The following is a 21,911-nucleotide window of genomic DNA, read 5'->3' on the forward strand; positions in this document are numbered from 1 at the left end:
GTAAAACTAACTTTAACTACCTACATTGTATTATTAACCAAAGCACCTGATTAACTATTATGGTAAACTATAACTGAATTTAGTAAACACTATCATTGCTCCAGTCCTCTGACTTTTTTTCCCCATTAGTTCAAGTCATTTTTTATTCAAAAGGTTTTACTGTATACTAATTCTCAAGCTACATAGCATATTTGTTTAACTGTAAACCCATGGCCTTTGAACTTCAGGGGGCCTTCGTTGTTACAAAGTTGAGGCTCAGAGGGATACACTCTTTGGAATGATTTATCTGAGGAGCAAAGGCTTGCAAAAAGCAGCGTCGCTTCTTATGTCTTACAGACTCAAGTCCACATTATTAGGGCCAATTACAGTTTACATATTACTTTATGTGGGTTTAATTCTGGCATAATGACTGTACTCTTCATTGTAGGATGTTTACAGTATATTTATATCTTTGTACTATTTTTCTGATTTATCTTGACTTATCTTAATCTGCCTGTCTTTCAGTTTTTGAAACTTGTGTCATTTGGTTTTTGTGTGCTCTTGTTTGGCCTTTGCTGCTGTCGTTTGCTGTTGTTTTTTTATGTAAATATGTCTTTCCTACACTTGTCTGCCATTTTACACACCCGCACTACAAATCCCATAATACATCAGAGAGGAGGACGCGCAGGACTGGGAATGGTTGACTGCTTGTCACGTGACACATCGGTGTCCTTGTTGGTTTGGTTTGAGGTTGCTATAATATTCCGTTATGCTCGTCCGCAGGCTAAAAGTCGAGTAAACAGTACCGTGACCAAACTACCGAGTACTTTATAGATAAACCCTCGAACCCTCACTGTCTTGCCCACCGAGTAACGCGGAACGGGCACCGGGTGTGGGACTTGTAATTACACGCGGATGTTGCCTTTATCTGCATGAGTAAGATAAGAGCAGAACGTGTTGAATTTAGCCTATGTGGAGAGCAAAGGTTACGGTTAAAGCACATACTTTTGATGCGACAAGGACAAACAGCTGGGCATTTTTAGCACTCGGAAGGACCTCTGCCTCAGTAAGCCAGGAGAAGTTTATTTTGGACAAATGCGTAGCATTGTCAGAGTGACTCGTTTTAATTTACCTTAAATATTTCTTTGCAGAAGTTTGTTCTTTGTCCCTGTGAACTGCCTATCAACAACAGAAAAGTGTGAGTGGCACCGTGCGGCAAACTTAAGGAGCTTCAACAAGGTAAATGTCAGCAACAATTTTCCAGCATTATATAGTGGCAACTATACGTTTTCTTTAACCATACTTAAAACATGTGTTAAGACATATCAAGACTGTTAAGAGCTCACAGTGCACAGGGGATCTCACTGTTTGAAGCTACGTCTGGATGTGATTCTGTTTTCTTTGTCTAAAGGAAGTTGCAGCCAAAGAACAATATATGAAATATAATAAATTGAAATAAATATGTATTAAAATAGAATATTCATTTACAAAATGTTAGTGCTAAGTGTCATTTGTTCAGTGAAAAGTGGCACCACTGTTTAACAGTGTGTAATTTAAGACAGGTTATGCTTACTTGGCCTGAAAAAGGTAAAGGTTACATGGAAGTGTAATGAAGAATATATTGAATAAAAACTGTGAACAAGAGTTTTCACAAAGGTTACCTTTCTCTAATGAATCATTTACTTTCTTTTCTTTCTGTCCTAGACCCATCATGAATTTTTTTCTAGAAACCATTCAAGTAATACTCCTGTCCATATGGTACAATGTGGAATCTTTCATCCACCTCTTTGTGCCCATGAAGAAAAAAAACATAGCTGGGGAGGTGGTACTGATCACAGGAGCAGGAAGTGGAATCGGTCGCCTCATGGCTCAGGAGTTTTCAGCTCTTGGTACTGTGGTGGTACTATGGGATATTAACCAGGAGGGGATGAAGGAAACTGCTAGACTAGTAAAAGAGAGCGGTGCCAGAGTGCATTACTATCTGTGTGACTGCAGTGACAAGAATGAAGTTTACAGGGTGGCTGACCAGGTAAGTCTCCTTAAAAATAAAAAAAACCTTACAAAATTAAGTGCCTATTATACATGTCTACACTTTTGACCAGTACACTTTGCATGCGTATTACAGTATGATTTCTTCCTTCATTTAACATGTGGACATTAAGGCAGCAGTTACGTTTTCCTGCACTGAAACATTTACTGTACATTACTGTAATATTGGGTATGTTTTGATAAATTAGAATTGCATTGCACATTATATTTTCCTTTGCTGATTGTAGGTGAAACGGGAAGTGGGTGATGTCAGCATTCTGGTGAATAACGCTGGAATTGTGACTGGAAAGAAGTTCATGGATGCTCCAGACTCCCTTATTGAGAAGACCTTGGATGTCAACACAATGGCTCACTTTTGGGTGAGTCATATCACAAACATATGGAAGCTACTTTTGGAGGCTCCTTTAACGTGTCCTGTGTCTGCCTTGTGGTCTATGCCCTGATGATTAGTTCACCTCTATAGGGAGATGCCCAGGAGCATGTTCACTAGATGCCTCTGATATGGAGGGTAGGAACAGTAGGCTTCCTCTGCTGAAGCCAGAGATGGCATACCACTTGGCCGTTCTACATCACTGATTTGATATGAGCTAGACTGGGTTCTGTGGGATAAAGCAATTTCTTTATCCACCAAAGGTCAATGTTTGAATTGTGTTTGTATGGACCTTCAACTCAAACTGTTTGCCTTGGGAGGCCCTGCATATAGATCCAGACAACCTATCCCTTGCTGATCTATCTTTTTTGCCTTGAAGAGGCCTTGATTTCAGAAGGTGGCATGTGAGGTTTAACAGTTGTCATGGTATTTTGATTTGATTTTAGCTTAAATTTAGCTTAAAATTGCCATAGCACAAATCATACTGCCAGTAGGTGGCAGGGGAAACGTCCAAGAGACTTTTTCTCATATGGTGGTGCTCCATCTGTGTATTGATTCTTTGTGTCTGTAGGTCAACGGGGGACCCAGACCTCATTGTAGGGGGTGCTGCTGAGCCATGTGTTCACCGCCCACATGTACATATGGTTATAGAATCAGTTTTGAATGATAGGCTAATCATGCCTGATTTTTTTTCATCCACATTGGATGAAGGATGTGGGAGATACAGCCAAAAATACCTCCATTTCCTGTGCGTTGGGGCCAACTTCGTGGCGGCATCACAGGCAGGTCGTACAATGAAGTGCTGCGTTTTTGATAACTCCTGGTCCTTATGGTTTAAGAGTGAGCTCACCAATTAATCAATCATCAGTTTTGGGTACAATTTAGGTGACTTTTCGCACATGTTCAGGGGTCAAATTTCCACTTATTTAGGAATGCTAAAATCGAAGACAAATAATAATAACATCCCCTTTAGTTCCAATAGGGCACCACTTGTTTCGTGCTTTGGCCCTTGTAAAAAATTGCGATTACAATAGGGCAGGGGTGTCCAAACCTTTTTCGGGGAGGGCCAGATTTGATAATAGTCTCTGAGGGCCAACAGTCCCCGATGACATTATTTTAAACAATAAAAAATATGTATGCTGTTTTGTAATATATTTAATTTTACACAGCAAACAAAATAACAATATTTTAGCATTCAGATGAACAGATGAGAAAATGTTATCTAAATATACAGCATAAACCTAAAACATTCAGAAACTGTGTGGTTGTGATAACTGAGCAACAGTCAAGTTATTGACACTATTGTGAAGGTGAGAACTGATCATATGTGGCAGGTCTGGTTTAGGAGCAGCAGACATCAGTAAAATGTGAGGTAGACCAGGTGGGAGTCATTTAGTGCTGATCTCAAAGGGTCTGGTAATTTAATGTTTACACAGGTTTGCAGTGCATGCCAACGAAACGTAAAAACGTAATGACGTGCCTTATGACAGATGAGTACTGAATTACGGAGTCAGTTAGAGAGAAGTGCCGCATATCACTGTACATCTGAGAGTTTAACAACAGAGGACGTTAAACAAGCAAAGACGGACTACTCATTGCTGCACCAATAAAGCATCACAGTTTATAACAGACAGTCTGCTCACACAACACAAACATGGTTTATGTTTACAAATGGTTTACAAATGTTCGCATTTCTGGAGAGTTACTTTTATTCAGCTGCTGGTAAAAAGGCACGAGCAGGCTGCCCGGCCAGGACGCAGCCTCCCAGTGCAGCAGGGAGCAATGAGTCCATCGTATCACGTTGACTCCTCTAATGGCTCTAGCATTGCTCCCTGCTGCACCCTTTTTCATGAATTCTAATACTACTACTACTACTAATAATAACAATATTTCCTGCGCACATTATACATAATTCGTGGCCACAAATTTCTTTTTTGACCATGTTACCAGAGGGGCTCCGTAGTTTTGGAGAACTTCACTTGTACAATACAAACACTCTCTGATAGCAGGTTGTATGCAGAAGCATGTTTAGTCTCGTAGTGAATTGTGTCGAAGTGCTGCACCGGTGTTTTGCAACTTCAGAGCCCTCTGCGTAGCTGTAACCAACAACCAAGCACCATGTGAAGCACCGTAATGATGCAGACACAATTGTTGTGCTGCTGCTCAATGTTGTGTTGGTAGTAAATTCAACTGTAGGATTCCTGCATATACTCTGAGACCTGATGAGTGTGCAAAGTTTTGTGAGTTTTCAGGCATAGAAAAGGGTCGAAAAATGTTTTTCTTTTGGGAGGATAGATAATAATAAAAAAAAAAGAAGAAAAAGATAAAACAAAATTACGATTACAATAGGACCTCTGCACTACTTGTGCTCTGGCCCAAATAATAAGTTAAAGCTGCAAGAAGTGATGATCAGGCCCTTGCAGTCTGTGGGGCCATTGTTATATTCATTAATAAATCGCTCAAAAATAGTAATATGAAACATATTTTCTGTGTTCTATGGGTGGCAATATGAATATTAGATGATAGTGTTATATAAATATATTAATACTAAAAGTTCTAAGACCCAGTTCAAACTTCTGTAATCAATTTGGTTAGAGCAGGATTTGGGCTGTATCCTGCTGGAGCAATAAGCACTTGTTTAGGAGAAAGAGAGAACAAGACAAAATGACAAGGAAGATGGGAAAACATAGTTAATAACATGAATCACTAGTGTGGACTGGGCTGATAAGAGAGGTAAGAATGGGTTGAGGAAGTAGGGGAACTGCTCAGAGGATAATTTTTGTCTCCCAGCAACGTCAGTCTATATCAGCATAGCTATGATTTGTCATCCCTGTTCTACCTGTGGCTGTAGCCACATTGGCAAATGACTATACCTATGCTTATTTGCCCCACACACTGTAGTTTAGACTACACCTTGCTAAACAGAAAGGTTGTAAGTATGATCTTACAGTGGAAATTGGAAGCTGGTTCCACAGTAGGGGTGTCTGATGGCTAAAGCAGGGGTGGGCAATAATTTTATTGCAAGGGCCACATAGACTTCCAGGGGTAGGGCTGGGCGATATGGTTTACTTTCACATTAAATCAGTTTTTCCCCTCTGCTAAAACAAAACAACACATTTGAAAAATGATTTTCCCAGTGTAGGCTGCTTTTTATCTGTATCTCATATGGAGCAATATTTGTCCCACTTGGTTGCATGCCTCCATTTGAGGTGCTGAAATAATCAAAGAAAACATCTTAAAATTAAAATTGAGACTATGTAGTTAAATTAAAACTTCAGTACAAACTGAATTGTAGCTTACCCACAACCAGTTATGTGCATCTAGTCATGGGGCAGCTGGGGGCATTAAGTGAAGAGAAGCTGCTAAATGGATAATAGTAAAGAGAACGTTACGGAGTCTGACATAGATTTTGCACAAGTTACACCGACTCTATGTTGATTTTTGATCACCTCCAACAGGCAAAGCTGGGTGTCAATAGTAGGGCTGGGTATTGATTCAAATGTCAAGAATCGATTTGATTAAAATTCTAAAGATTCATAATCGATTATCTCAATCTGATCCAATCCGATCTTGATTCTGGTTAGTGTTAGTAAAACCATTTTTTTGAGGTGTTATTTGAATTACTTGACTGTGTAGTTATGCAACATATATTATTCCTAGTATTATATTGACATTCAACAGCAATTAATGAAGTATTGGTAGTTAATGATGACTGTAAAGACCAATCCCCCTCCCAGAATGTTGATACAATTGCTTTCACATACTGTGGGGTAGAATTGCAGAATGGGTCCAGGAAAGCAAACGGAGGATGCCAAAGGTGTCTATACCTACAGCAGTCGACTGCTACTGGGAAACTAACCTGGTGCATTATCAAAAAGAATTCACCCAAAAGCTGTTGCTGTTGAATTCAAATGCACTTTTATTTTAATTATCAATATAAAATCAAAGATTTTCTCAGCCAGTGTAGATGTAAACAGAGTTCAAGTTTGGATTCAAAGTATCTAAATAAATATCAAAGGTACAGTACTTTAGGAAACATAAGTGTCTAAGACATTCAATTGCCTTGCGAACATGTACACTATGGGATTAGAATCCTGCCATAAGCTAAACCCGAAAAAAGGTTTGAAACCTTGAATAATATTTTGTATCTCAATCAAAGTTTTGAATCTCTGCAAACATAATTTTGTATTTGAATTTTTATTTTTCATAACTAAAGAGTTTCATCATCACATCTTCAGAGATTCAAACCTCTTGTTGCACCCTTCCTGTTTTTCGAATATACATTTTCAGAGTTTCAAATTTGGCATTGTTCTCCCACCAGATTTAGTTTGCAAAAAAGTTTTGAAACCTTGCAATATGAGATCTGCCAGATAAATTTTGAGAATGCCCTCTCCAGATCTGTGTTAACCTACCTAGGTAAGTATATGGGGAGCAAGGTGACCGAGGTGAAAATTGGGGTAAAGTTTAGTTTCCACAGTTCTCTCAGACCTGGGGCCACCCTGATTCCCAAATAGATGAAACCAGTATCCGACCATTTGAAAGGAAATCCTTCTGAGATGTCTGTCTTAGTTAAGGCTGCCACTGGCTTTGCTTCAGATTTATTAGGGCCCGAGCACCGAATGGTGCAAGAGCCCTATTGAAATGCAAGCGTTTATTATTCTCTTTTTTACTTCCGTGTCATTCGACGCAAATTTGACCCCCTGAACGTGCTCAAAAACTCACCAAATTTGGCACACAGCTCAGATTCGTGACAAATGGCGATCTGAAACTGTTGGCGTGACAGTGACTTGCAAAATGGCTCTACAGCGCCCCGTGGAATGGGAATTTGAAAATATTCAGCGTAACAGCTACGACCATGAAAATTTGTATGCTGATATATCGCCTCAGCTTGCAGCTTTAATTATAGTTAATCTTGTATCCAGATATCTTACTTAATTCCTCAAAAATGCTTAGGGTTGTAGAAATGGAGAGCTGAGGGGAGAATAAGAACAGGAGTATGTCATCCGCATACAAGGCAATTTTGTGTTCATCACCTCCCATTGTAATTCCCTTAACTCCACTATGCAGTCGTAGTGTTTCACCAAATGGTTCCATAGCTAAGTCAAAAAGGAGTAGGCTGAGTGGGCAGCCCTGGCGGACACCCCTAGCTAATAAGAATGGTTCTGAACGTTGTCTGTTAGTTATAACGGTAGCTGTCGATGAGTCATATATAGTCTGAATCCATCTAACGAAGTCACCTCCAAGGCCAAACCTTCCAAGAACATCAAATAGGTAGCTCCATTCTAGTCATTGAAAGGCTTTTTCTGCATCTAGTGAGACAGCCAGAGCCTTTAGCTTATTCTGTAAAGAAAAATGTATACCACTGTATTTACTCTTATACCTTGCCAGTAGCTTTATGTTGGCTTCTGAGATGCACTTACCTATAGTCACTGGGATCAACTTCACATATTGTAAAATAGTCACCAATTACCAGGGTTGGTTTCTTAGCAGGTGTGTCACTGAGTGGGGAGAAATGGTTTGTTATGTGAAGCAGGTGGTGGTGACCCATGGGCCTTCATTTATGGCTACCCTTTTTCTTTGAATCGGCCCCCATTAATGGACACAAAAGCATCGGGGTACTGAGATAGTAACCTAGCAACTGTGCTGTGTACACATCACATGCCTCACCAAAGTCTTTCCATTTTTTTAAAGTGGCACTTTCATTCACTGCCTCTGATGCTTTTAAAAGCGTTAAGGCTAAACAATATTTGAACACCAATCTTTACTTTCAAGTGCAAATCAAGTGCTAGATGGATTATGCCTAGTATTTGTCAACTAATATATGCAGACACAAATTACCTGCTGCATGTTTAAGTTAGATTGTCAGTGTTAATTGTTTAGAGACTTTAAAAATACATTGTTATGTTTTGTTTCTGTTTGCTCAGACCTACAAGGCCTTCCTCCCTGCCATGATTGCCAATAATCATGGCCATCTCGTCAGCATTGCCAGTTCTGCTGGACTGATTGGAGTCAATGGATTGGCTGGTATGTTTTCTCTTTATTCTTAGTGTTTTGATTAAAAAGTCTCTGTGATACAGCAGTGGTGAACTGTAAACACACAACGCGTTTACAGTTCACCACTGCTGTCAGTGCACAGAGGCAGGATGTGCGTACACACACAGACACATGCGCACACAAACACAGACACGTGTGCGCACATACTCCCACCATCAGACAGAGAACGACATGCTAGTTGGATAGACTGAACTCTATGACTACACTAAGCTGTGCAATGCTAACAGTACTGATGTCCGTGTTTTTATTTTATTTTTGCCGAAACACGTATACCGAATGGTTCTGATTTTTTTTCCTGAACCGTCCCAACCCCTATTGTATACACATACACACACACCCAAGTAGCCTTGTAGTTCTATCAACATTGCATGGAAACAATCCTGACAGTCAAATCAAAGGAATTCAGTATGTTAAAAACTTTTTGACAATAATAATTTGAAAAATGAGCACAACTACTTGCTTAACATTACTGTAGGACTATTTAATCATTTTCCGAACGTATTACTTATCTATTTATCAAAGATGTAGACTTTAACCCCGACGTATCGCTGTTTTCCTTTCTGCCGTCTTTTCGCATGTAACTTGTGTGTAACTTACCTCTGTCTGCATTGTAGAGCTGCACATTTTACTAACTGGAATGCCCAGACTTGATTGGCTAAAACTAATTTTATTCTTTCTGTACATGCTTCCCTTGGGGCAAATAATATTAGGACATGGTGTCTGCTTTGGATGAACCAGTTTTTGTCTCAGGGTGCAGCTGAGTTTAAAGTGTACTGGAATCTGATGTGTATTGAAAATCCTTCTGAGTTTCTCAGAAACTCCTGATATAATATATGGGATGACAATGTTTTTCCAGCGTGACTGGTCCTGTTATGTTTGGGCTGTCAATCAACCACCTGTTAGCCTTACTGACTATGGAGTGTTTTACTTTTGATTCTACTCCCGGCAGACTACTGTGCCAGTAAGTTTGCAGCAGTAGGGTTTGCAGAGTCAGTGGGCCTGGAGCTGCTGGCAACTGGAAAGATGGTGTCAAGACCACCATTGTGTGCCCTTATTTCATCAACACTGGGATGTTCAATGGATGTCAGACAAAGTAGGTCTCTATATTGTTTTTCTATTTATTTATTGTAGGTATTGGGGCCCAGGTTAAAATTTAAATTTTAGCATATATTTATATAAGGTTAATAACAAACAGTATCAATAACCTTGAGAGCTGTGTTAGGGTTCACAGAGCACCAAAATATTGAAATCAGATACATTACAGTTGCTAGTATTGATAATGATAATAACCAAAGCTTTTTATTTACAGTGCTTTGAACTGACAGGCAGCATATACACTTACAAGAGTTCTAGTTTATCCTTACATGAAAAAGAAGTACAAGAAGACCAAGAAGACGGGGGAGGATTTTCAATTTAGGAAGGCATTGTCAAGAGAAACCTTGCTAAATTGCTAAAAAGCAGCACTGAGATCCAGAGATCGACAGAGCATGCTAACTTGCAACAGCCTTTCTACGTGATTTAGAAATAAATGGGAGGTTGGATATTGGTATAATTTGATTTGATTGTGAGAAGAATTACTGCAGTGGTTGCCCTATTCCACAGTCATGAGAATTGTACAAAAAAAAAATTCCACATTAGTATTACATGTAATACAGTAGGGCTGTGGGTTATTATTTAAGCATCGTGATTACTTGAGGGTTTTTCCTCAATTACGATTAATGAATAATCATTTTTATTGTTTTAAATATAATTACAAATGTGTGTGTGGGGGGGGGGCGGTGCAGCAATGAAAAAACATCCCCCGTGAAACAATTTACCACCGCGCTCCTTTCCATTTTAGGCCTTTTAAACTGGTGTTGCCGGTATATGAAAAGTTCATATCATAACGCAAAAAAACACCGGTTTTCGGTTAAGGGATTAATATTTTTTCTTGCTTTTTTCTGCATAAATATGTTAAACAACTTTAGCCCTGTTCAAAACTACCAAATATTACATCAGTTTGAGGAATTTAACCTTTTAAATGCCAGTTTGATTACTTGAAGCCATAGTCAGTCACAGTTCATTTTTTCAGTTCCAGGGGGAAAATTGCTTGCATTCCAGGTGCTCCATGTATACTCAAAGAACAGGTTGGAAAAATAGTAGAATAAAAATAAAATCTAATAAAATTCTAAACATTAATAAACATTCAAGTTAAATCCAGGCAAGTGAAGACTGATATATAATACAACTTGTACTGTGTGCAGTAAAATGTTACAGTGTCTACAATAAATCCAATATGGATATAATTAACAAGACAGTGTGTTAGATCAGATTGTCTGATCTCAGAGGGAGGAGTTGTACAGTTTGATGGCCATGGAAGCAATGACCTCCTGTGGTGCTCAGTGGTGCATTTTAGGAAGGATCATTCTAGCACTGAAAGTCCTCCTGCACCTCAGCGGCACGTGGTGGAGAGGATGGAAGCTGTTCTCCAGGATCCCCTGCAGCTTAGACAGCATCCTTCTGTCTGACACTGCTGTCAGGGAATCCAGCTCCACCCCCACAACATCACCGGCCCTTCTGATCAGTTTATTGAGTCTGTTTGTGTCTGCTGCTTTCAGTCTGCTGCCCCAGCACACAACAGCAAACAAATTGGCACTGGCAACCACAGACTCATAAAAAATTCTCAGCATAGTCCGACAGATGTTAAAGGACTGGAGCCTAAATAGAGGCGGCTCTGGCCCTTCTTGTAGAGGGCTTCAGTGTTTTTAGTCCAGTCAAGTTGCCAGTTTGATTGCATGATGCGAATATTTAATTTTAAAAAATTGCACAAAAATTAGTTATTTTCCATAAAACAAAGTTAGGTGCCTGAGGCATTATTTTTATATCTGTCATGGATATGTCAAAGATTGGTTTTAAATTGTATTTTCATCTTAGGTCCCATTAACTCCTATTATAATACTACATTTTTTTCATATTATAGCTATAATATAATCATGCATTTCTTGATGTAAGGGTTTAATTTTTGAGAAAAATAGTTAAATTTGACATTTTTTTTGTGACTGCTCACAGCTTTAATTTTTTTTATTTGTATTTTTTATTTAACTTGTGTTTGCCCATGTCAGTTGACTGCAATTGTGTCTTTTTAAGGCTATTTTTGTGCCCTTTTAATTGCCATTTGTGGACAAATAAACGGTTTTGATTTAAATTGAATTAAATTGAACTTCTTCTTCTTTTCTTCTTTATCAGGTGGCCAAGGTTGCTACCAATTCTGAAACCAGACTATGTAGCCAAGAAGATCATTCATGCTGTACTCACGGAACAGGTCTATCTGCTGCTGCCTAGGAGCATGTACCTCATAGCTGCTCTAAAGAAGTTAGTACTATTTTTTTTTACTTTTTTTACACATAACATTAAAGTTGCACATTTCTAGAAATATATAATTCCTTGGTACTTCCTATGTAGTGTGTAATTTTAGATCTCTAAAAGCTGCTGGTTATAAATAACTCGGAGCAGATGTTGCTGGAGAGTGTTATGTTAATGTTCCATACTATTGCCTTTTATCTCAGTTTTTTATTTAATCAATAACCAATACTAGGAGAGGCTGTGTCCTTGTGATTGATGAAAGATTATTGTTGTGTATTGTGTTCTCACCTTGTCAACACTTTGATATTAGTCTTAATTAATAAATGTCTTAATTAATGTGAAGAAAAAGATGAATAATCACATTTAGCAGCAAAGCAATTTTGTGAAATAAATTATTGCAACACCCATGTGTTGCATGTATTCAGCTAAGGCAAGACAAAATTTGTTAAATATTGTTAGCCATGATGTTCACTGGTATTACCACTGGAGGCAGCAGTGAATTTTGTAGTTAACAAGAATAACATTATCCACTTTTACGCTTAGTCTCTTAAGTGGCAAGTGGTGCGTTGGCTAGTCAGTAGTGCTAAAACAAGGACATTAGTGCTTTTAGAACCATTTTTTGCAGAGAAAAATTTTTTTAATACAAAAAATGCTGCGATTCAATTTTTTGTTTACAATCGAAACTGTCTCTAGGCACTTTACAGAAACCTTGAGTATGACCTCATACCCTCATACCCTCCTGCTGATGGCCGGCAGGGTAGAGGAGAAGAAGAGGTAGATAGGACAGAGAGGATGAAAGAGAGAAAGAGAGATCTTAACAAGCTTTATCCAGTGTTACATGGTGTGGCTGTAGTAGAGGTTGACCCATTTATCGGGCCGATATTTGCTATTTTTTAATATATTGGCATCGGCAAAAATCTGCGCCGATTTAAAGTCAGGCACATCCGCGGGCAGCCCTGTGTAATTGGTGTGGTAGAAAGTGCTGCTGTGAAGGACCCCAAGCCAAAAGTTTTGGAAGATTCAATAACAGTCCTGGGAGCAGTGGTGGTTCTACATCGAATTACTCCCCAGGCGAGACCCATGAGGGAGACAGGACAGAGAGGATGAAGGAGAGAGAGAGGAGGAGGAGGAGAGGAGGGAGACAGGACAGAGAGGATAAAGGAGAGAGAGAGAGAGAGAGATGCAGCAGACATCAAACATTACAGAGAACAAACATGACAGGTTGCAAAATCGATAATATGATAATAAATGGTATATAAAAAAATAATGTTTATACCATTTTCTATTTATATATATATTACAATAAATTTTAGAGAGGCTGCTGAATGGATGATACGAAAAGTATTAAAAGAGACAGTAGCTAAGGAGGGAGCTTCACTCCCTGTCCGTTCCGTTTGCAGACCCAGAGGTGAGCTGTCCCCCGCGCCCCCTCCCCTTCTCACACAGCTTCTGTGTACGGCAGCTTCTCAGCATCAGGGGCGCCTGCAGCTGCAGGGGGTGCTAATTTGCCAGTTCTCCAGTTGTAAACTATGAAGAGTTGCTTCACTTAGTGAAAGAAAGAAACAAATAGCTAAGAACCAGCATCACTACCATTAGCTTAGCTTAGCTTAGCTTAGCGTAGTCAATGGGGTTCAGTCTATTCAACTAGCATGTCAGGAGTGACAGTGAGCAAAACAACACAGCTCTCTATCTGCTGGAGGGAGTGTGCTCACCTGTATGTGTGCACACGTATTCGCGTGTGTTTGTGTCTGGATGTGTCTGTGTGTGAATGTGTGTCTGCAGCATGTTTGTGTGCGGACATGTCTGTGTGTGATAGCTCTGAGAAGGCTGTCAAACTGACGGTGATTCAGGCTTCTGGATCAGATAAAATTAACAGTTTGGATGACCACCTTCGTAATGTTATCCATCTTTAATGACTTGCAACACAAAACCTCCTGGTGCAAAATACAGTGAAAAGTCCAAAAATCACGCCCCCCCAATTCATTCACCTTCTCGCTTTTCCGCTGTCCTTGAAAGTTGTCATATTTGTGGCATGAAGACTCACATAGTGGCGACGAAGATTATTCTTCATTTTTTACTTACAAAATCATCTCGCGGGCCAGATTAAACCTATTTTGTGGCCTAATCCGGCCCGCGGGCCGTACGTTTGACACCCCTGGGCTAGATCATCAAAGTTTGCAGCATTATGTTTTTTTTAAAATGTTTTTTAAAACTACTTCTACTACTGCTATTTTGGAGAGGAAATGATGCAATCCTTTTCGTTTTGTGGCAGCACTGCAAAGTTACCCTTTTTAATTAAATAGTTCCTTTAGTTCTCACGTAGTTCATCCAATTGGTCCCAAGCAGTTTTAATTTTGGCAGCAATTTCTGATTTAGTTTTTATTTTAGTCTTGTGACTAAAATGTCATTTGATTTTAGTCACATTTTAGTCATCAACATTTTTTAACTTTAAGTCTAGTTTTAGTCGACTAAAATTCTATGATATATATTTTTTCATGAAATAATTAAGGTTTTATTGTGCAATAAAAACAGGCACAGCTTTAACGTTATTTGAAACAAACACCTCTTTATTTAATTGCTATGACCTAAGAACCAGTGAACAGTGAGCTGCTCTCCCTGAATACACTGTTCAGTCATGACCTTCTTCATGAATCCTCCATAACTACAGCAAAATACTTCAGTGACATGCTGTAAAACCATCAGCAGCGGTGTCTTCATTTATAGTTTTTGTCACGTGTATGAACGGAAGTTAAGATGACTCGCCTGCAAATGTCGCTTCACGTTTATTGTGTTTTTACCGCTGATAGTCGCTCCACACGGTTTGGACCGTCTTCTTTGTCTTGACATCAAACGTGTCCGTGTGTCTGTTCTCCTGTGTTGTGTTACCATGCATGAGTACGCCTTCTTCCAGCATCGCGGGGTAACGTCCTTACACAGAGAGATCACTTCTGATTGGCTCTCTGCCGCGTCTCCTGATTCGTCCCTCCCTTCCACAAACAAAATTTGCTCTGATTGGATCTCGTCTCAATCAATAATTTCGTCTCATTTTTATTCGTTGACGAAAGTGTCACCGTGCGTTTTATTTAGTTATCGTCTCATTTTTATCAGCAAAAAAAGGTTGTTAACGAAAACTATGACGAAAATGATTCGTCAACAAAATTAACATTGGTCCCAAGCTTTTCAAAGATTCTACATATGTAGTGTGGTGTACTCATTTATGCTGAGCACTGTATATTGAAAGATTGTGTGAATCCATGATGATAGTTCCTGTTCTTTTGACCTAAGAAGGAACCTGTAATATTTTTGCTGTGAGATCTTCAATTGATAGCATGTCTCAAACAGCTAGCTTTGTTTGCTGATATATTTATGAAGATTCTGTCATTCAGGTCATATTCGTAGAGACTATTTAATGATCTGGACTTGTAGACAAGTCCTTCGACAAGTCCAGATGCCTTGCTTCAGTTGTATAATGCTAGCTTTGTTGTTTTGTCCTTTAGTCATAAAAATGTGTTTGAAGACATCCTTTCTTCTTGTTCTTTGTTCTTTCTCTGGTCCATTTGTCAGAGGAGAGACCCATTATTCTCTATTAGAAAGATTTTTATCTCTGGAACACAGCTCATACAAAAGGAAATAGTGCCTCGCCTGTCACCTTTGTTACTGTTATGTAAAACCATTGTATTCAAGCTTTTAATAATGTGTCCTATTATCAAGCCTTCTCTCTGCGCCCTCTTTGAAGAGAGTCATTGTTAGGAAATCATTAGTCATCCAAATGCTCCTTAAATGGTGCGAATTAGGGAGAGGTGCATCATGTGTTCTGTTATTTACAGGCCCATTTACATTATCACAAATAAGTTGATCCATTAGGAACTATTTGTAAATTTAATATTAAGGTTGACACAGGCTGTGCTCATAATGGTGACTCCAGCAAGAAAGCATCACATTTCAGTAATGTAAGCAAAGTGGCTGTAGTTACTCGGAGTACAGATTATCCTCTGTTTTATGTATACATGACTACAGCAACATTAGTGAGCTTTGATTGTTCCTATAATGCAGCTTATTTGTATCTTTGTGGTTGAGGCTGAGTGCCGACACGATGTAGACTTTATACTTCCTGGCATTGTCAGCAAACCTGAAAAGAAGGAATGTGTGTCACTTACAACTACAAACATAGTTCATTAAAACATACTTTTATGATGTGTGCTATGACTGTGCAAGCATTTCTTGTTATTATACTTGACAATTCTTCCGGCTCCGGTATCGCCATTTTGACCCCCTGAATGTGCTCAAAAACTCACCAAACTTGGCACAAAATTGTCCCCCAACGAAAATCGCGACTTGACACTGTCGGTATTGGCGGGCGTGGCCTCATGGCTCTGCAGTGTGAAAATATTCACCGCAAGTGCTACAGACCTGAAACTCGGTACACTGATGTATCGCCTTGTGACAAGAAAAAAAGCCTCTTGGACGAAAATTCCACGCCGTACAGGAAGTCCGCCATTTTTAAAAAAACACACCCTGTTCCAATTTACTCACCCCGCACTTTCGCGAACTCCTCCTAGGGGAATTGCTTCATATGGCTAAAAATTGGTGCACTTGCCCTTAGGGGATTCATGACCAAAAGTTATCAAAAATGCAGCACTTCGCCAACACACAGGAAATGGATGTATTTGTGCCTGTACAAATACTTCATCCTTTGTGGATGAAAAAAATCAGGCATGATGAGCCTGTCATTCTGAACAGATTGAGAGCTGATACTCTCATAGCACCACCTACGGGCAGCATGAATTGTGTTCAGGCTGATTTTCCATGTTCCACACCTCGTATTTTAACGAACTCCTCCTAGGGAAATACTCTGATAGACCTGAGATTTTGTCACATGGTTCTGAAGACATGGCTGAGCAAAAGTTATCAAAAACGCAGCTCGATGTTACACCGTGTGGGCGGGGCAACACCACGAAGGTGACCCTTCACCACCATCAAGAAAGCTGCTGGGTTTCTTGATTTATTCATCCTACCTGCCTCTTACTCTATTATGACATCAGCCCCTGTGCACCTTTTCATATCACCTTATTGTCATATGTGGGCCTGGCCAACTGCCTCTACAGCGCCCCCTAGTATGAGATCTAGGTCCCCGTTTGCCCTACAGACACAAAAATCGGTACACGTATGTATTACCTCCAGACGAGAAAAAAAGTCTCCTGCAGGCATCCTCTAAAACGCACAGGAAGCCCGCCATTTTGAAAAAAACTGCACCATTTTGCATTTTTCACTCCCCACACTTTTACGAATTCCTCCTAGGGGATTTGTCCAATCTGCTGAAAATTGGTCTGGTTACTCTTAAGGCATTAGGGACCAAAAGTTATCCAAAACGCAGCACTTAGTCATATGGTCTGGCTGTTGAGCCACCACGATGCTGACCCTTCGCCAAAGCACAGGAAATAGATGTTTTTGTGGCTGTATCTCCCACATACTTCATCCTATGTGAATCAAAACTTTACAGTCATGCTCAACATCTGACTCTGCATGCATTGATATGCGCATATGCTACAGTCACAGCGCCACCTACTGGCTGGAGGCCCTGTCTTTTGTATATGTGTATTTCAGTGTCCTCTTTTGGCCTACAGACCACAGCTCCTGCCGGTACCAGGGAAAGATAGGATGTAGGACAATAGGGGAGGCAGCGGCTGCTGGTCCCGAGGACCGCAAGGAGTGCGTCATCGCTGCTTGCAGCTTTAATTTTCATTTGATTTTTTTTTCGGCTTAATGATTGCATTTTTGGGGGTTTTAACATGCTCCACAACTCACCAAACTTGGTGGAAAAATTAATTTGCCCGAAAAATGTTGAAATTTGCTGACTTTTGAAACGCGCATGGGAAAATGGTTCTATAGCGCCCCCTAATGCTTAGCCCCTCTGGTCAGTTTGAGACAGGATCATGAAAATCGGCACACATATGTATCACCCCAAGAAGCACAAAAAAAGTCTCTTTGGTCACAAATAGGCTTTGTGCCTGTCTGTTTTTTTGTTGGACCTGCCAGTTTTTGTAGTCATTGTCAAAACTGACCAAAACTATCCTGCAACTTCAACCTGCTTGTAATTGAACCATATACCATATAGATTGTGAACTTTCATTAACAGGTGTTTGATAACTTAAATCATTTTAAAGGAGGTGGGATGTCTGGGAATTATTTGATTAAAAAAAAAACATGAAGGACTTTTATTTACATGGACCTATTCTTTGGACCCTTTGGTGAGCTACTCAGAAACAGGGGGTGAGCTAATGGTAGCTCACAAGTTGCGTGTTAGAGACACGGGTTAAGTCAAAGTACTGACTGCACATATTGAGGGCCTGTTTGTGTAATAATCTGTTAGACAGTGAGTGTGTGACCCAAAGGAGAAAGTATTGTGCAGAAGATAAGTCTTTTTAACATAACTCCTTTTCATCACAAGAGGCTTTTATTTGACATGAATCTTGTGTGGGTAGTGCAACAGACCAAACTGTCTATTATGAATCAGCTTCCTGGGAAACAGGGAATTAAAATAAATGAACCAGATAGACAATTGTTAAACCTTAATTCATTGAGTTTTTAGCAATAATAATAAAAACGGTTACAATGGAGCAAAACAACATAAAGGGCAGGGGAGTAGATATGGTTAGAAATAGCTGTGAGTTCTATTGTTGTTTTATGATTTGATCTCACCAAATGTTTAGGTGTCATGATCGAATGATCATCATGACACCTAGACACATTTCTTCCTTTCAGTAGTTATGCAGGTGTAAATCCAGGTGACCTTGGCGAGGTTATATATCTAGGGATCTCCAGATCCGATCACATGACTAGAAATCAGGCCCGATTACATTTCAGACTCGATTGGAATCAGACATTACCTCCTGATCAGTATTCAGATATATATGTATTATAGCACAGAGGCTATCAATGGTTCTCTGGTGCGTTGTCTATTATGATTTTCACTTTGGGTGTGAGAGGTCCTGGCAGTTTGAAGTATTGTGCCCATGGAAATGGGTAGTTGGTGTGGCGGTGAGCGCTCGACACACACACAGAGTTTTACTTATGCAAAAAGAAACACAGAGCAGTAACAGATAGTAGGTTTGAAGAGAAGAAAATAAAAATGCCCTGTGTCAGTGCGAAGGCGCAGGACAGCATAGCCAAGATATCACAAATTATCACAAAGACTGACCTGCTATTTGCCTTTGTAGAGAACCCTAAAAATACCGGATCGGGATCAGTATTGGCAGATACTCAAAATCAAATTACTTGGACTAGAATCATTTGCATTTATATTTTTGATTCAACTGTACATATGGATTTTTAATTGTTATGGAGGATGTAGTTTGTTGTGCAGTTAATTGTATTGCCTCATACTGACAGATGAAGACATGAAATTCAGGCATCCTTTATGATTATGAGGTCTTTCTTGCATTTCTCTTCACAGCATCCTTCCCATGAAGCAAGGCATTCTGCTGGGCCAGTATCTGGGTGCCTTTAGCCTGATGGACACATTCAGAGGACGCTCCAGAAAACAAGAGTGAAAAGAAGGAAATTGGAAATAATGGATAATTGAAGTTTAGGGAGTTATGGAAGTACTGAAGCCCTCAACATTGCCTTACATCATCTTATAAAATCTTAATATAAATTCTTGTGTCATTGCGATATTAAAAGAAGGGCAGAATAATAGCATCAAAGTCTGTGACTACTTTTAAGAGTTAATACTTGATAACTATCTCACAATATATAGTCTATGTTTAAATCTTAATGGAATGGTTTTAATTTAAGTTAAATCAAATAAAAATATCTTATTAGCAACAAAGTACTCAATTAACCACTTCTGAATGATAATACTGTTGTTGTGACAGTGTTTCACAGTAAGATTCTGCAGCTAATTTAATGTTTTGATACTCTCTCCACTTCCACTACTGTAAGTAACTGCAAATCTTTTCATGCACTCAAAACTGCATATTTAGAACCAAACATTTGGTTTGATGGAACAGAAGTAGTTGAGCATTGCCATAAATTCTCTACAAATATAACTCCTATAGTTTATTGACTGATGGCTCAGACTACTTTAAACTCTTAAAACTAAAGCAGAAATACTACTATACATCACTGACAGAGCAATCACATCAGAATTTATGACAGTCTGGCAGTCTGTTCACACTTAGTTTTATTTGCATGAGCTTGTGTAGTACACTACTGCCAGCTGAGGACATTTGTCTGCTAATTTCTAATACCAATTGGGTTAACAAATTAAGAAATTACAACTTTTTATTCATGTCAAGACATTTCCGGCTTTTGTATATTCACCTCTTTTGGATTACACTAGCTTGTCTCACAGCACATTTTCAGGAACCAAGACAAACTTGACAAGCTTACTTGGTAAAATGATAGTGGTAGTAATTGTACCACATAAACTTAATCTGTGGTACAAATACTATAGAATTGACTGAGGCCTAATGCATGTATTCTTACTATCCTAAGGAATAAGAGATGGGCTTTACCTCATTACTAAAAGAAATCTATGTTATCCTTGTAATATCTGATCAAATAAAAAATAATTTGAAAAGGTTCAAAAGTGTTTACTCATTGGATCACTTTAACATTTATTGTAATGCATGCTGTTTGACCGTGGCCTACCGCAAGTCATTGAGTTTGAAAATCCATCCATGCATATGTATTAGATATGCTGTGCGCAGTGGAGAGATAGAAAGGGGCTTGTTTAACACGGATAAAAACAATTTATGTAGGCACAGAGATTAAAATATCTTTGAATTATCACTACAATTACTAAACAAATTTGTAGTATAACCATAATGGCAAATAATGCAATACACATTTTAACCCAAATTTATACAATAAATCTATCCATAGATGTATATATAACGTGTACTATTTGAATGTGACACTTGACAATGACTGCAGTTGGGTAAAGGTAAGATCAATTGCCTATTCATCTGTTTTAAACTGGATATGTTCAGACCTATTTTCAAATCTGGCTACCACACACATGTCCGTGCTGAATCCATCGTAATCCAGCTTGTTTGTTGTCCTCCAAACTGCAAGGTGGCATCTCGTAATATACAGAGTCCGTTCAGGCTGCGAAAGGACCGCGTGCGCACATGCGTCTTTCGTGTTGTCGTCCCATGTCGTTTGTTATTTTGTTTTTTTTTTTCAGTTAAAAAAGCAGTTTATTCCCCTGTCCCACAGTCCTACCGTGGCCTGAACGGACTCTGTATATTACAAGGTGCCACCTAGTGGTTTGGAGGACTGCAAACAAGCCGGATTAAGCTGGATTGAGTGCGGACACGCATGTGTGATAGCCAGATTTAAAAATAGGTTTAAAATAGTTTAAAGACTATCCAGATACAATCCTACTCTAGCAGGATTAACTTTCTCCAGTGTGAACGGGGCCTCAGAAAATAACTATCCAGATATATCCAGATATGGCCCAAATCCTGCTCTAGCCGGATTGATTTCCCCAGTGTCAACAGAGTCTAAAAAAGAAGAAAGTAAAATCGCAGTCACTTGCCAAAAGAGCAGCTGTGAAGAGACAACAGCAATAAAGCAGCTTCCCCTCCCAGCATTTACTGCGCAGAGGTGGTGGTTTTTTCACCTGTAAGCATGTATTTGTACCTTTTCCTGGAAGGAAGAGGTGGGGTCTGCAGCAATGCACCCTGGCTTTTTGTGGAGCAGGCCAGGGACAAAAGCCTGTCACTGAAGGAGCTGCTCTGCCTGATGATAGTCTGGTACAGAGGGTGGTGGACATTGCCCAGGATGGACAATATCTTGCTGAGGATCCTCTTCTCAGCTAATATGTTAAGGAGTCCAGTTCAGCACCAACTAATCTCATAAAAGAGAGCATTGGCAAAGACCATCTGGTAGAACATCTGAAGCAGCTTCTGGCAGATTGAAGGACCCCAGCCTTCTCAGGAAGTAGAGTCAGCTCTGGTCCCTCCTTTAGAGCAGGGGTATTCAACTTAAAGTTAACGAGGTCCAGTTAGGACCTCTTTCTTGAAGCAAAGGTCCATATATATACGGACACACACAGATATACATGCACACACGTATGTGTGTGTGTGTATATATATATATATATATATAT

General features: G+C 39.4%; 1 protein-coding gene across 1 annotated transcript; it reads left to right on the forward strand.

Moving 5' to 3' along the window:
* Window positions 1–689: 689 nt before the first annotated feature.
* Window positions 690–20,378, forward strand: LOC114449268 (epidermal retinol dehydrogenase 2-like). The gene is given in 9 exon segments (XM_028426770.1): window positions 690–1,045; window positions 1,131–1,218; window positions 1,684–2,008; window positions 2,256–2,387; window positions 8,323–8,422; window positions 9,402–9,467; window positions 9,470–9,545; window positions 11,678–11,803; window positions 19,248–20,378. Coding segments are annotated over 7 exon segments (915 nt in total). The 5' UTR covers window positions 690–1,045; window positions 1,131–1,218; window positions 1,684–1,690; the 3' UTR covers window positions 19,345–20,378.
* The last annotated feature ends 1,533 nt before the right edge of the window (window positions 20,379–21,911 follow it).

Source organism: Parambassis ranga, chromosome 17, assembly GCF_900634625.1.
Source record: "Parambassis ranga chromosome 17, fParRan2.1, whole genome shotgun sequence".
Lineage (NCBI taxonomy): Eukaryota > Metazoa > Chordata > Actinopteri > Ambassidae > Parambassis > Parambassis ranga.